Below are 16,786 nucleotides of genomic sequence, written 5' to 3' on the forward strand. Positions count from 1 at the left end.
TCTTTCTGACGGCCATGTTAGCTCTTTCATCATAATACACATCAACTGTATACACAGTATTAGGTCAGTCTACTACAAAGTCAAGCAGTGAAATTATGATCAACCTGTTTGCAAAATACATACTAAGCATTTGGTTCAAGAATGCATACAAACTGTTCTAACAGCCTGAAATCACAGCAACCCCAAACTGAATGAAAGGAGGCAAAGTAGGGAAAGAAATCAAACACCGGCATAAAAGACTGGATATACCAAGAAACCAGGTACAGAAGAGGGGTAAGGAGGAAAGACAACCACACTTTTCATTCTTTGGACTCAAGTCACTCCCTCATCTATCCACAGAGCCACAGCAACCCTGTAGATTCAGAGGGGAGAAGCTAAGGGACAAAAACTGCCACTGTTTCCACAATAAAGCATGACACTCCCGAGTACCACAAATGCAAACCCATCACAGCCAAACAGCCCTGAAAGGAAAAGAGGGAAGTTGAGCCCAGAGATGAGAAGAGTTTTTCTACATTCCAAGGAAAGCTAAAGGTAGAGGTTAGTAAACAACACCAAATAATACGACATTTTTTACCTAAGAAGTTTTTTAAAAATTTAACCTTTACAATCACCTTACAGACGTAGACACTTACCCACACTTTCACAGATGAGAAAACTGAGCCTTAGACAAGTTAAATAATTTGCTCACAATCTTCACAGTATTTCCCAAACTTCCTTGATCTGAACCTCATGGAAATGTTCATACAGATATGTTAAAATGAGTTCAAATGATTAGTGGAAATTAGGAAAGATTTCATAAAGCATGTTAAATTGTGGCCAGAGATCCTAAAGGATACATAGGACTCTGCTGGGAAAAAGAGGTACATTTCAAGCAAAGGGCACTAGGAAGAAATCAATGTTCAGGAGAGAGAATTGAAGGACTGAAAGAAGACACACAGATCAGAAGAAATATGTGGGTAGGATAACAAGGAGCAAGGTGGTTGCACACAGGCTTCAGTGTCTGCTCAATTTGAACCATTTTCTGTTCAAGACATAAAGTCTCAAAAATGATTCCCTCTTTCTATTTATGTTGCCCAGACCCATAATGAGTGAGGTAAATAAACTTACACAGATTTCATTTCCCTCATATTGACATATTTTTTCTTGGAAATATGGTAAAGCTATGTTCCTGCACTAGAAATTTCAAATCAATACATGTAATTCATTTCACATGGTGAATAACTAAGACTCAAAAAGAAAATGAAAAATATACTTAAATCAGAGACTGTGAGAACTAATCATTTCCTTATAAGGCGTCCTTAAGGCCTCTTTCCCATAAAACAGACAAGAAAAATGATTTACTGACCCTATTATATGTCAAGAAACTTACATACGCTATCTCAAATCCTACAACAACCTTTCACAGTAGTTACTATTCCTATTTTACAGAAACTGAGACTCAGAGAAAGCTCAAGAAAAAACTTGCCCAAGGTCATCTAGCCTGCAATGGCAGAGCTGATATTTAAACCAAAAGTCAGGGATATGGGTATGTGTGTGTGTGGCGGGGGGGGGTATGTGTGTGGGGTATGTGGGGGGGGGGGCAGTGTGTGTGTGTGTGTGTGTGTGTGTGTCTACAGAGGAATTTCTATGAAATAAGTTTACACAGAAGCTACAGTGTCTTGGTTGTGGGTTGGGGGTAGCCAATGAACCTGGCTGATCCCTTACCATATCACATCCTTTCAGACATGCAGAAAGTAGCATAATTTCTCTTGACTAAGGATCTGGAGAAGGCTGTCTCAGCCAAACACAAAGCCACTATAAATCTGCCAATCTTTTTGGAGCAATTACCAGGCCTGAAAAGAGGTAATCAAATGCCTGTTTTCATAGGATGGTTATGCAGAGTTTATTTAAACTTAGCACATAAGAATCAGATTTATTGGGGGAAGAAGATTTGTCTTGCAAAATTGTATAACTGAGAAAAAATATTTCCAAATTGTAAATATGACAAAGAACTCGTATCCAGAGTATATAAAGAACTCTTACAATTCAACAGTAGGAGGACAAACAAACCAAATATTTGTATAACCAAATAAAACTAAATAAATGGGCAAAAGACTTGAACAGACAGCTCAACAAAGAAGATACATGAATAGCTAATAAGCATATGAAAACGTACTCTACATTTTTAATCATCAGGGAAATGCAAATTAAAACCACAATGAAATACCAATATATACTCAGTATAATCAAAGAGATGGATAAAACCACGCCACTTTGGAAAACAGCTGGGCAGTCTCTTAAAGTTAAGCATAATACTTTTTATAATTTCTTCGATCATATTACTGCATTGAAATTTTTATAAGGTTCAGTCAAATATTTAGAAATATTTTATTTTCCTTTCAAATTGGATTTAACCCTTTAATTGTCTAGATATTATTTTGATTTGTAATAGAAAGATAATGAGTTACTTGAGTAGTTTTTAAAAATAACTTCCATTAGAATTGTTCGGTGACCACCCCCTGCAAAAAAACTAAGCATAACTTTACCACAAAAGCCAGCTATACCACTCCTAGAAGTCTGCCCAAGAGAAATGAAAACATACATCCATACAAAGACTTGTGAGTATTCATAACAGCATTATGTACTCATAAAAACCAAACTGGAAATAAGCCAAGTATCTGTCAACTGATAAATGGATTAACAAAATATGTACACCCACTCAACAGAATACTATTCAGCAATGAAAAGTAATGGTATGATGATACATACGACGACAGGGATGAATCTCAAAAACACTATGATAAATGAAAGAAGTCATACAAAAAACATTACATACATATCATATGATTGTATATATATGAAATGTCCAGAAAAGGTAATTTTATAGAGTCAGAAAACAAGTAGATGGTGTCTGGGGCTTGGGTGGAAGTAGGGATTGACTGCAAACAAATTTAGGGGGATAATGAAAATATTCTAAAACTGGACTGTGGCGATGGTAATATAAATCTATAAATTTGCCTATAAATTTAATAAAAATCCTTGAATAAGTACACTTACATTGAGCAAAGTTCATATATTATGTCTCAATAGTGCTTTTCTGGCCTGGAGAATTCCATGGACTGTGTAAGTCCACAGAGTCACAAAGAGCTGGACACGACTGAGCAACTCTGTTTTGAAATTCCCTCATAGGTCAGTTGGTAAAGAATCCACCTGCAATGCAGGAGACCCCGGTTCAATTCCTGGGTCGGGAAGATCCACTGGAGAAGGGATAGGCTACCCACTCCAGTATTCTGGGGCTTCCCTTGTGGCTCAGCTGATAAAGAATTTTCTGCAATGTGGGAGATCTGGGTTCAATCCCTGGGTTGGGAAGATCCCCCGGAAAAGGGAAAGGCTACCCACTCCAGTATTCTGGCCTGGAGAATGCCATGGACTGTATAGTCCATGGAGTTGCAAAGAGTCGGACATAACTGAGCGATCTTCACTTTCTCTTCACGCTTTTTAAAAAGTAATTACTAAACATACATACGTATTTTCTATACATATATACGTATGTATTAAATAACTCCAGGGGAAACAAAAAAGTATATAAGAAAGGGAATGTAATCATGATCTCTTACGGTTCAGCTATATTCACTCATAATAATGTATGTATTACGTAAACATAAATGAATAATGAACACTGATTTAGCAAAAAATAAAAAGGCTTTGTTAGAAGGAAGGCTTTGTCTATAAAACTGCTAATTTCTCACCTCCAATAGTAAGTAGGAAGCCAAAGGATAGAGCTTCAAACTGATAAATCAAGAAATATCAAAACAAGCATGTGATTTAGGTGCATGGTTGTAAGTAACAAGAAATAAAATGGTCTTTCCTAGGAGAGAGAGATGTTTATGAACTTTCTACAGGATGGAATAATCTAAAAGGCAATATTAAGTCTGAAGCCAATGAATGGTTTGAAGCTGCAGCCTTTACCAGCCCTTCATCCACTAGAGGGTGCAAGGCAACGCACACAAGGACCTGAGCCACTGACGGGTGACCGGTGTCTGATTCTGAAGAGAAGCAACATTTGAATAAATTTTGCATGAGGCTGAAAGCAGGGTTCTAGGTAACCTACCAGGAAGAAAAGAAAGCGATTGCATACTTTTTGTAATTTAAGAGCAAAGTAGAAGTATTTTTAGTTTAAAAAAAAGGTGGGGCAGTACAATAATTACTCTTGATTGTGAGATAAAAGAGAGGTATGAAGGAGGAAGGAATAGTTGGGCAACTTGGGATGGACATGCACACACTGCTGTATTTAAAATGGATAACCAACAAGGACCTACTGTATAGCACAGGAACTCTGTTCAATGTTATATGGCAGCCTGGATGATAGAGGAATTTGGGGAAGAACGGAAACAAGTATACGAATGGCGGAGTCCCTTCACTGTTCATCTGAAACTATCACAACATAGTTAACTGGTGCTGCTGCTGCTGCTAAGGCTACACTTAAATATAAAATTTTTTTAAAGAAATTAAAAGTTTTTTTTAAAAAGAAAGAGATATGAAACATTTTATTTCTGAATCTGTCATTTTAATCCAGTTTCCAACTGAGAAATGGCAGTGGGGTAAAATTTCTCATTCAACAACTAAGTGCTAGCTGGAACTGATACTAAACACAGCAAATGAAAACGCTGTTGTCTAGATAGTTCTAATGTTGCCTTTTTGTGTGTGGAGGTGGGGGCGAGTGGGGGACACTAAGTATTCATTCTTTACAGCAACTACAATGTAGTTTTGAAAAATGTAAAGCAGATCATGTTATTCTCTGCTTAAAATCTTTCAAAAGCTTCACATTAAACTGAGAATATTTTTCATTTATTCATTCAACAAATACTTATTGATCTCCTCCTACATGCCTAGCTCTGCTCTAAGCAATGTCACAACTTGCACAGAACTTATATTTTGGTGGAAGAGATAGACAATAAAGTATACACGCTAGATAATTTAAGATAATGAGAGAGAGTGTATATGTGGATAACTTTAGACTGGTGTCGGCTGGGAAGGCTTCTCTGAGAAGTAAATTTTGTCCCTGTGACCTGAATGAGAAGGGGAAGATCTGGGTCAAAAGCACTGCAGATCTGACAGTGACTCCACAGCTGAAGCTGAAATCAAGCTCCCAAAGTTAAAAAATGGAAAGAATGGCCAATGCAGCTGAAGCTGACAGTAAGAGAGGGGCAGGAGATGAATTACAGAGGTAGGCAATGAGCTCACAAAAACATACTCCTAAATCTATACAGTGAGATACTATTCCATCAAAAATAGAAAGTACTGATACACACTACAACATGGATGAACGCTCAAAACATTACACCAAGTGAAAGAAGCCAGTCACTAAAGCCAGTGAGTGAAGTCACTCAGTCGTGTCCGACTCTTTGCGACCCCATGGATGGTAGCCTGCACCAGGCTCCTCTGTCCATGGGACTTTCTAGGCAAGAGTACTGGAGTGGGTTGCCCTTTCCTTCTCCAGGGAATCTTCCTGACCCAGGGATCAAACCCAAGTCTCCCACATTGTAGACAGACACTTTACCATCTAAGCCAAGACCAGATACTGTACGATTATGCTTTCATTAAATGTCCAGAATAGGCAAATACACATAGACAGAAAGCAGATCAATGGCGCATGTGTGCAAAGGATGGAAAAGTGACAGCTAAAGGCTATGTATGAGGTTTCTCTAGGGTGGCATTTTAAGAACAACAATTACTCGAATCTTATTTTTCAAAACTGCAAACTGCAATCCATCCATTAGTGAGTTCAGGAAATCAATTCTGGTCAATTAATTGTTAGTCACAATCAACAGTTTTGTTTTTTTTTAATGGAACAGAATAGAAAATACCACAGAGAATCACAATGGTGTGATCACTCATCTAGAGCCAGATATCCTGGAAGGTGAAGGCAAGTGGGCTTTAGGAAGCATCACTACGAACAAAGCTAGTGGAGGTGATGGAATTCCAGTTGAGCTATTTCAAATCCTGGAAGGTGATGCTGTGAAAGTGCTGCACTCAATATGCCAGCAAATTTGGAAAACTCAGCAGTGGCCACAGGACTGGAAAAGGTCAGTTTTCATTCCAATCCCAAAGAAAGGCAACGCCAAAGAATGCTCAAACTACCGCACAACTGCATTCATCTCACACACTAGTAAAGTAATGCTCAAAATTCTCCAAGCCAGGCTTCAGCAATATGTGAACCGTGAACTTCCAGATGATCAAGCTGGTTTTAGAAAAGGCAGAGGAACCCGAGATCAAATTGCCAACATCTGCTGGATCATCGAAAAAGCAAGAGAGTTCCAGAAAAATATCTATTCTGCTTTATTGACTATGCCAAAGCCTTTGACTGTGTGGATCACAATAAACTGTGGAAAATTCTGAAAGAGATGGGAATACCAGACCACCTGACCTGCCTCTTGAGAAACCTATATGCGGGTCAGGAAGCAACAGTTAGAACTGGACACGGAACAACAGACTGGTTCCAAATAGGAAAAGGAGTACGTCAAGGCTGTATATTGTCACCCTGCTTATTTAACTTATATGCAGAGTACATCGTGAGAAACGCTGGGCTGGAAGAAGCACAAGCTGGAATCAAGATTGCTGGGAGAAATGTCACTAACCTCAGATATGCAGATGACACCACCCTTATGGCAGAAAGTGAAGAGGAACTAAAAAGTCTCTTGATGAAAGTGAAAGAGGAGAGGGGGAAAGTTGGCTTAAAACTCAACATTCAGAAAACTAAGATCATGGCATCTGGTCCCACCACTTCATGGCAAACAGATGGGGAAACAGTGGAGACAGTGTCAGACTTTATTTTTGGGGGCTCCAAAATCTCTGCAGATAGTGACTGCAGCCATGAAATTAAAAGACGCTTACTCCATGGAAGGAAAGTTATGACCAACCTAGATAGCATATTCAAAAGCAGAGACATTACTTTGCCAACAAAGGTCCGTCTAATCAAGGCTATGGTTTTTCCAGTGGTCATGTATAGATGTGAGAGTTGGACTGAAAAGAAAGCTGAGTGCCAAAGAATTGATGCTTTTGAACTGTGGTGCTGGAGAAGACTCTTGAGAGTCCCTCGGACTGCAAGGAGATACAACCAGTCCATTCTAAAGGAGATCAGCCCTGGGTGTTCATTGGAAGGACTGATGCTGAAGCTGAAACTCCAGTACTTTGGCCACCTCATGCAAAGAGTTGACTCACTGGAAAAGACCCTGATGCTGGGAGGGATTGGGGGCAGGAGGAGAAGGGGACGACAGAGGATGAGATGGCTGGATGGCATCACCGACTCAATGGACGTGAGTCTGAGTGAACTCCGGGAGTTGGTGATGGACAGGGTGGCCTGGCATGCCGTGATTCACTGGGTTGCAAAGAGTCGGACACGACTGAGAGACTGAACTGAACTGAAGAACACAGTATGGATAAGAAATTTTGGTAAGACTAATTTAACTCTTATGTTTGTGTATGTGCATGTGTGAGTGTACTGGGTCATGATGTAAAGCTATCGTTTACTAGAAACTGCCGTCTTTTTTAAGCTTGAAAGCTCTGAGCTCGTAAGACCTTGAACACCCTTACTATGTCCTCCATTCCAAATCACCCCAAGGAAAGAAAAACAGCCATCATTTCTTTGCCACCAAAACAAATGAGTATGACAGAAAACTCACTTGCTATTGCCCAAGGCTCCCAATGAAAATAAGCCCTAAAACTTCATTTGCGAAAAACTGGACAAAAGTAAAGTTCATTCTGGGGATTATAAAAAAAAGTTAACTGGTGAGAAAAGGGGAAATTAAAAATCCTTAAGAAGAAAGAAAATACTTTGGGGATAAAAATCTCTTAGATAAATTTATAATCTTCCCTCTAAACTAAAAGACTGCTACTCCAAATTTAAATCCCTAATTATCTCAGTCACATCTGTCATCTTCTTTGAAATTCCCATTTTGTCAGAATCACTTTATCATGTCCATATAACAGCTCTTGGACAGATTTTTAGAAAATTGAAGGAAAAAACTCTTTAAGGAGCCACTGACTAGCACTTAAAAAATCAGAGTCTAACACTGTGCCATTGCTTTTCTTTGTATTAAAAATCCAAAATTATAACAGGAAGTTTTATTTCATTCCTCATGGGCATGTTCTTCTTGACACTCCCAGGAAAGCAGTGTTCTCTAATGTAAACAGCAAATCACAATCATAGGCCACAGTGTAGCCAGCAAGCAAAAGTAAGTAAATTCATAAAATAAAAAAAGATAAACTGTAGACCATAAGTTATTTTAACAAACAAAATAGGAAGAAAACTTGACAGAAATAAGCTATGCAAGGAACTTCCAGTTCATATGAAGACTTTCCGTGCTGTTACATTCTCCAAAGATTCCGTAATATCTTATCTTGCCACAGGAGGATGAGAACATCCCCATTTAAAGAGGAGAGAACACTGACAGAAGAGTACAAGAGGAAACTACAAGACTCGGAGGCTGAAAATCCAGGGCTCCAGTCTAATTGTGCCACTAACTATGTGACAAGGGGAAATTCATTTAAAAATCTCTGCTTTGAGGGACAGGGTGGGTAGGGAGGTGGGGGAGGGGGGGTTTCAGGATGGGGGAACAAATGTATACCTGTGGCTGATTCATGTTGGGAAAGTATGGAAAAAACCATCAAAATATTGTAAATTATCCTCCAACTAAAATAATTAATTAAAAAAAAAGTCTTTTCCTAGTAAGTCCAATGCTAGGGGCTTCGTCCAAAAAAAAAAAAAAAAACTCTACTTTGGTTTTCTTAGCTACAAAGTAGGGATAATAAAGCCTGAGCTTCCTAGCAGAGCTGTTGTGAAGATCAAAGCTGAACATACTGACACATGGAAGCACACGCTGTAAACTGCAAAATAATTGACTAACATTCCAGTTCCTTAGCTGATTCAACACCTGAAACCCAACCAAGAGTGTGCTCTCATCTCCAATGTGAATGGCAATGCTTCATGCCCACAGGTCAAGTGTGGGCAATGCACCAAGCCATAATCCCAAACCTTATCACCCCAGTTAAGGGGTGTTCAGTTGCTTAGTCATGTCCAATTCTCTGCGACCCCAGGGACTGTAGCCTGCCAGGCTGCTATGGCCATGGGCTTCTCCAGGAGACAATACTGGAGTGGGCTGCCATGCCCTCCTCCAGGGACCGGTTAAGGGGATACTCTCTGTATTTCTTCAATCATAGCTAGGATGACCATACATCCCATTCATTAAGATCTGCCTCAGACTATTTCAACACTAGCATCCCTTTACTCTCTCAAAACTGCCCCAACTTGAATGATAAACTATATACAGTCACCCTAATTACAGCAGATGTACGTTGTAGCACCAAGAGGTGACAGGCAAGGTCTAGGTTTAGGACTACCACTGTAGTTCCTGCTGCTGCTGCTGCTAAAATCACTTCAGTCGTGTCCGACTCTGTGCAACCCCATAGATGGCAGCCCACCAGGCTCCCGAGTCCCCAGGATTCTCCAGGCAAGAACACTGGAGTGGGTTGCCATTTCCTTCTCCAATGCATGAAAGTGAAGTCGCTCAATCGTGTCCAACTCTTCATGACTCCATGGACTGCAGCCCACCAGGCTCCTCCATCCATTGGATTTTCCAGGCAAGTGCACTGGAGTGGGGTGCCATCGCCATCCCCGACTGTAGTTCCTAGTTCCTAGGGGCCTCTGAAAACCATTCCAAAAAAATAAAAACATTAGCGGAAACAATTAGTTTCTGTGCAGAACCAAGGCCCCTTCTAATCAGTCTGCTGTTCCCAGGTCCCTTCTGAATAAAATCTCTGGTGCTAATGCACACAAATATTCTCTCATTCAGAGAACATTACAAACCCACAAAGTATTCCAGCCTTAATCAACACTTAGGAACTCTATCATAAGCACGTGCATATACACATAAATCACAGAGCTAGGAATCTAAACCATGACACTGTGTCATCAACCTAAAATTCTGCATGGCCTGAGATAAAATATCCAGCCTTTCTGAGCAGGTTTTCACTTCTGCTAATCTGGAACATGTCTGTCGCCTCCACTTCCATGGAGGGACCACATCAGCAAGCACTGTGATGTGCTCGGAGTGCTTTGTAAAAGCAATGGAGTGCCATCCTTGAAAGCCTGTTAACTGACTGGGAAAGAACGCTGAGCTGAAATTGCATAAAAAAGCAAAACCTCTATGAGGTGACAGGTGGATTTTTCTCCCCTCCTTTCCTTCTCACATTTTTGATTCCATGTGTTATCAGGGGTGTGTGTAACAGGGTGAAAAGGGTCACCATAACGGTGAAATGCTGGCCCACTTAGTGCTAAGGAACTTTGTTGTTATAATTCTTAACCAGGGTCATGGACTCAAAGATTTATAGTTCAGTGTTAAGGGATCTATGAAGCCCCCAAATGATAAATAAATAAAGTCAGTGAGCAGAAATACTGCACATGACCACATTTTCCTTTGTCAAGTCAATAATGGCCAGTATAGAGGAAAGGACACTCAAAAACAGAGGACACATTTCAGTGCTAGTTCAGCTACAAACTTGTATTGTTACTGTGGATAAGTCACTTTAATCTCTGTGTGCCTGTTTCCTTATCTTTCCAAAGGAAATACTTGCCTTATCCATTCAAGAGGTGGTGGTGAGGATAAGGGGAGAAAATACTGATGAAAGCCCCACTCTGCAAGAGTCAAAAGATTGTCATTTTTATCTCTTTTAAAATCACCATTAGATGCTGAGAGGAATTCTGTCTGGAGATGGTTCCTATTTACTTAGAAAGGAAATGCAAAAAAATAAGGAAAAACAAATAAAGATTCACATAATTAAAGTTCACCTTCACCTCCACTCTCTGGTCTCTGGATGTGCTGAGCCAAAGCACTCTGGGGAGGTGTAAAGACCACAAGTTCAGTTTCTGCCCAGCTCAGGCTGCTCAGTGACCAGTGTTTCACACTGATAAATGCCTCCCAAATCTCACAGCACAAAGTGAGAGTTCACAAGGTTAGGCGCATTAATTAGCAGGATTCATTTGGATTCTGTATTCATCAAATGCAACAAGCAGCCATTCAATATTTGCCTGTTTGCACTACACTAAGGTCTCTAATTCAAAGATCCAGACAGAAAAACAAAATAAAACCCAAGAAATTAAACTAAAATAAACCGGCACCATCAGAATGTGCCTCAAAGTAAATTAAGCAGCCTTAAACCACAGCAAAAGGGTCTGCATAGGCCCACAGCAGACAGTATGTGTAATAAACGTGCAGGCTACAGAAGCGGGTCCCGCTGCAAAAGAAAGGAAAAGTAAAGTGGTTCTAAGCAGAGACTACTTTTTGTGCTTTAACAAATTCCTCTTAATTCCTTCTGCTTAATTCCTTATTGATCTGTAATCCCCACAGGAAGACACATTATGTGGAACCTTTTCAGATTCTTTTAAACTTTGTGAGTCTGTTCCCCACACTTAACTTCAATTAGTTTTACCTTCCTATATCTAAAATAAGCCTATATCCAAAATAAGCAACATTTTATAAGCAAATATTTGAGTTAGTATACAAAAGTAGATTCAGAGACTGACCACGATTCCTTATGTTTTCAAGATCCTAGGTGGAAAGTACAGGGTGAAATAGAAAATGTCACTCATTTCAAAGCAGCCCAAAGGATTGTAGTTTTTTATTTTGGCTGCAAAAATCACCTGGAGGAATTTCTAAATACCTGAATGGTTAAGCCCAATCTTAGCCCCACTCAATCAGAATCTCTGGGGCCTAGATCTCCAAGCAATGGTACTTTTTCCATTATATGGCCAGGATACAGAACTGCTATCAAAGGACATGAATTTCACAGCTTACAGAAGCTCTAGGGCAAATCTAAACCAGAAAGAAAACAGGAAGACCTTCTACATCATCTTTAAGTCTGGGGTAAATGACCATCTCTTTCACCAAAAGCTCCCATAGGAATGACCTTCAGTGCCAATAGAGATCCCACTGGGAGATGAACACAGAGAGGAACAGCACTTTCTCTTCCCGCCTTTTCGCCATACCCTACCTGGACCAGTCTGATGCCAACTCAACACCAGAAACGCAAGAACTGAGCCAATACTTCCAAATCTGGAAGGCACTCAAATAGTGAATGTTGATTATGGCACCATCCTGGTGTTTAAGCTCAGCTTCAGGGGTTTTGATGAGATTTAATTAAGCTCTAGGAAGGGGAACTAGGTCAACCCCTTGGTCTAGCATTCTGATAATGCACATCCCTTAATGATCATTACTGGACAAGTCTAATAATAGTGACTTTTTTGGACAACCCTAACACAAGAGAAGACTCTACACATCGACACCACCAGATGGTCGACACTGACATCACATTGATTACATTCTTTGCAGCCAAAGATGGAGAAGTTCTATATAGTCAGCAAAAACAAGACCGGGAACAGACTGTGGCTCAGATCATGAGCTCCTTATTGCCAAATAAGATTGAAAATTCAGACTGAAATTGAAGAATGTGGAGAAAACCATTAGACCCTTCAGGTATGACCTAAATCAAATCCCTTATGACTATACAGCGGAAGGGAGAAATAGATTTAAGGGACTAGATCTGATAGACAGAGTGCCTGATGAACTATGGATGGAGGTTCGTGACACAGTACAGGAGTCAGGAATCAAGACCATCCCCAAGAAAAAGAAATGCAAAAAAGGAAAATGGCTGTCTGAGAAGGCCTTACAAATAGCTGAAAAGAAGGAAAGCAAAAAGCAAAGGAGAAAGGAAAGCTATATCCATTTGAACGTGGAGTTCCAAAGAACAGCAAGGAGATAAGAAAGCCTTTATCAGTGATCAATGCAAAGAAATAGAGGAAAACAACAGAATGGGAAAGACTAGAGATCTCTTCAAGAAAATTAGAGATATCAAGGGAACATTTCAGGCAAAGATGGGCTCGATAAAGGACAGAAATGGTATGGACCTAACAGAAGCAGAAGATATTAAGAAGAGATGGCAAGAATACACAGAAGAACTGTACAAAAAAGATCTTCACGACCAAGATAATCACGATGGTGTGATCACTCACCTAGAGCCAGACATCCTGGAATGTGAAGTCAAGTGGGCCTTAGAAAGCATCACTAATAACAAAGCTAGTGGAGGTGATGGAATTCCAGTTGAGCTATTCCAAATCCTGAAAGATGACGTTGTGAAAGTGCTGCACTTAATATGCCAGCAAATTTGGAAAACTCAGCAGTGGCCACAGGACTGCAAAAGGTCAGTTTTTATTCCAATCCCAAAGAAAGGCAATGCCAAAGAATGCTCAAACTACCACACAATTGCATTCATCTCACATGCTAGTAAAGTAATGCTCAAAATTCTCCAAGCCAGGCTTCAGCAATACATGAACCGTGAACTTCCAGATGTTCGAGCTGGTTTTAGAAAAGGCAGAGGAACCAGAGATCAAATTGCCAACATCCACTGGATCACTGAAAAAGCAAGAGAGTTCCAGAAAAACATTTCTGCTTTATTGACTATGCCAAAGCCTTTGTGTGGATCACAAGAAACTTAAAATTTCTGAAAGAGATGGGAATACCAGACCACCTGACCTGCCTCTTAAGAAACCTGGATGCAGGTCAGGAACCAACAGTTAGAACTGGACATGGAACAACAGACTGGTTCCAAATAGGAAAAGAAATATGTCAAGGCTGTATATTGTCACCCTGCTTATTTAACTTATACGCAGAGTACATCATGAGAAACGCTGGGCTGGAAGAAGCACAAGCTGGAATCAAGATTACCAGGAGAACTATCCATAATCTCAGATATGCAGATGACACCACCCTTATGGCAGAAAGTGAAGAAGAACTAAAAAGCCTCTTGATGAAAGTGAAAGTGGAGAGTGAAAAAGTTGGGTTAAAGCTCAACATTCAGAAAACGAAGATCACGGCATCTGGTCCCATCACTTCATGGCAAATAGATGGGGAAACAGTGGAAACAGTGGCTGACTTCATTTTTTGGGGCTCCCAAATCACTGCAGATGGTGACTGCAGCCATGAAATTAAAAGACACTTACTCCTTGGAAGGAAAGTTATGACCAACCTAGATAGTGTATTAAGAAGCAGAGACATCACTTTATCCACAAAGGTCCATCTAGTCAAGGTTATGGTTTTTCCAGTGGTCATGTGAGAGCTGGACTATAAAGAAGGCTGTGCGCCGAAGAATTGATGCTTTTGAACTGTGGTGTTGGAGAAGACTCTTGAGAGTCCCTTGGACAGCAAGGAGATCCAACCAGTCCATCCTAAAGGAGATCAGTCCTGGGTGTTCATTGGAAGGACTGATGCTGAAGCTGAAACTCCAATACCTTTGGCAACCCGATGCGAAGAGCTGACTCACTGGAAAAGACCCTGATGCTGGGAAAGACTGAGGGCAGGAGGAGAAGGGGAAGACAGAGGATGAGATGGTTGGATGGCATCACCGACTTGATGGACATGGGTTTGCGTGGACTCCGGGAGTTGGTGATGACAGGGAGGCCTGGCGTGTTGCGGTTCATGGGTTTGCACAGAGTTGGACACGACTGAGTGACTGAACTGAACTGATAAGGAATAGTGGATAGGCATTCAAAGATATAAATGATGGCTAGAAATACAGAGATATTTCTAGGAGCTACCCTTTTAAATCTGAAGAGTATCAATATCTCCAAACAGCAGGAGGTAAATTCCAGAGGCAAGGTGTCTTATATCATTTCTCTGAGGCAGGCTAACCTGTTCTACCCTAACTCTGTCAGCCTCACCAGATCCGAAAAGCACACAAATAGGGAAGGCGTTCTACACCCTTCCCTAAACCTTTCTGAGGATGTCTTGGCAGGAGACAGTTTCGCTCTAACCCACAAATGGGGCCTGGGCTTTCTCCAATCATCCTCCTTAATCTAACAAAGAAAGGCAGCAGAAACTTCCCTGATTAAAACCATAAGGCTGAATTCCCCCAGGGACAAGAATGGAATTTTCTTGTTGCTGATTACCACAGGGACTCCAAAAATCTGTGAGGCAGGGGCTAAGTGGTTGGGAATAAACAGACAAGTCCAACACAAAATTATGAGACATCAAGAAAACCAGGTTAAAAAAATTATCATGTAGCTTGTAAAAGAAAAAACAAAAGCAATCACAACTGTGCTTGAGTGACTTTCCCCCTATAATATCCACAATTTCAATAATGTGATTACAATACCTTTAAGGTTAAGAAATATGTTTTATATATTGCTAATGTAAATTCATTGCTGAAACTAACCAAATCACTCTCCAAAATAAATAATTCCAGGAAATGCTCTCTATCATGTAGCACTCTTAGATAAAAGACACACACACCACATCTGAGTTATAAACAACTTATACCAACCTGGCTGTCCCGTGTTGGGAATCCATGATAACCTGGGGTCAGAGGCTCGTTCTGAGACAAAGAAAAGAAAAGAAAACCATAAGACAAAAGACAGTGTTAAGAATCATCCAAAATGATCAGACATAAATTCCTGCAGTAGTTCCTAAGGTGTTCCACTGCTCTACTCCACTCTACCTATGAACATCTCTGAGTTCAGCATGCTATGCTATGCTAAGTCACTTCAGTTGTGTCTGACTCTGTGTGACCCCATAGACAGCAGCCCACCAGGCTTCCCCGTCCCTGGGATTCTCCAGGCAAGAACACTGGAGTGGGTTGCCATTTCCTTCTCCAATGCATGAAAGTGAAAAGAGAAAGTGAAGTCGCTCAGTCGTGTCCAACTCTTAGCGACCCCAAGGACTGCAGCCTACCAGGCTCCTCCGTCCATGGGATTTTCCAGGCAAGAGTACTGGAGTGGGGTGCCATTGCCTTCTCCGGAGTTCAGCATGCAGGATAGCAAAAAAAAACAAAAACAAAAACATGAAAAACAGTATTTTCTTAGGAGCACTATCCATAAAGCACTGTGTTCCTCCTCATCCAGCTAAATGTTTGCTTCTCAGAGCCTCTCCAACAGAGCAGTCCAGGGATTTGGGGCAGATCAACTCTTAACTTCACACTATGGGACTCCAGCATGTCTGGCCCCTGAACTCTAAAAGCCAGTAGCACTCCCGAACACTGGACAACGAAAAACCTTCACATATTTCCAAAAGTACCATCATTGGGAAGGGGACAGCATCACCCCTACTAAGAACTGCCTCTTGACCTGGACAAATTTTGTCCCTTCCCTCTATCACTCTGCCTTCCTTCAATTTTGCCCCTGTTCCAGACTTCCTCTACCATCCTACATCCTATGGACTCAAGTGACTCCTAATACGTATACGTGTTAAATTTATTAGGTTATTTGCACAATTTACTTTCCGTATTATTTATAATTAAATTCATTTTTTTTTAAAGGTGTATCATACTGAGTAGGTCTTCCCAGGTGGCACCGGTGGTATAGAACTCGCCTGCCAATGCAGGAGACATCAGACACATGGGTTCAGTCCCTCAGTCAGGAAGACCCCTCGAGGAGGGAATGGCGACCCACTCCAGCATTCTTGCCTGGAGAATCCCATGGACAGAGGAGCCTGGCGGACTACAGTCCGTGGGATTGTGCAGAGTTGTACCCAAATGAAGTGACTTAGCATGCACACACCCACATCATACTGAGTGTCTCATCTTCACATTAACCATTAAATCAAGATCCTTGAGGCCTAGAATGGTAACCAATAGAAGCTATGCAAACCCTAATTAAGTATAAGGTCATACCATATGAGCACTCACTCATGGCTTACTTGACTCATTCAGTCATTCAGTTTACATACACTGAATATCTTATATTTTGCAAGAACTGTTTAGA

At 40.7% G+C, this 16,786-nt stretch overlaps 1 protein-coding gene across 26 annotated transcripts in view; it reads right to left on the reverse strand.

Moving 5' to 3' along the window:
* Positions 1-16,786, reverse strand: part of RBFOX2 (RNA binding fox-1 homolog 2) — a 293,230-nt gene that overhangs the window by 186,514 nt on the left and 89,930 nt on the right. For 25 of the 26 annotated variants that reach the window (XM_059886364.1, XM_059886360.1, XM_059886359.1 and 22 more), the window contains exon 2: positions 15,352-15,402. The exons of the other annotated variant lie outside the window; for it this stretch is intronic. In XM_059886364.1, the coding sequence (XP_059742347.1) occupies positions 15,352-15,402 (51 nt within the window). The remainder of the gene's footprint in view (positions 1-15,351; positions 15,403-16,786) is intronic. 26 annotated transcript variants of the gene reach the window in all.

This window comes from Bos taurus, chromosome 5 (genome assembly GCF_002263795.3).
Source record: "Bos taurus isolate L1 Dominette 01449 registration number 42190680 breed Hereford chromosome 5, ARS-UCD2.0, whole genome shotgun sequence".
NCBI lineage: Eukaryota > Metazoa > Chordata > Mammalia > Artiodactyla > Bovidae > Bos > Bos taurus.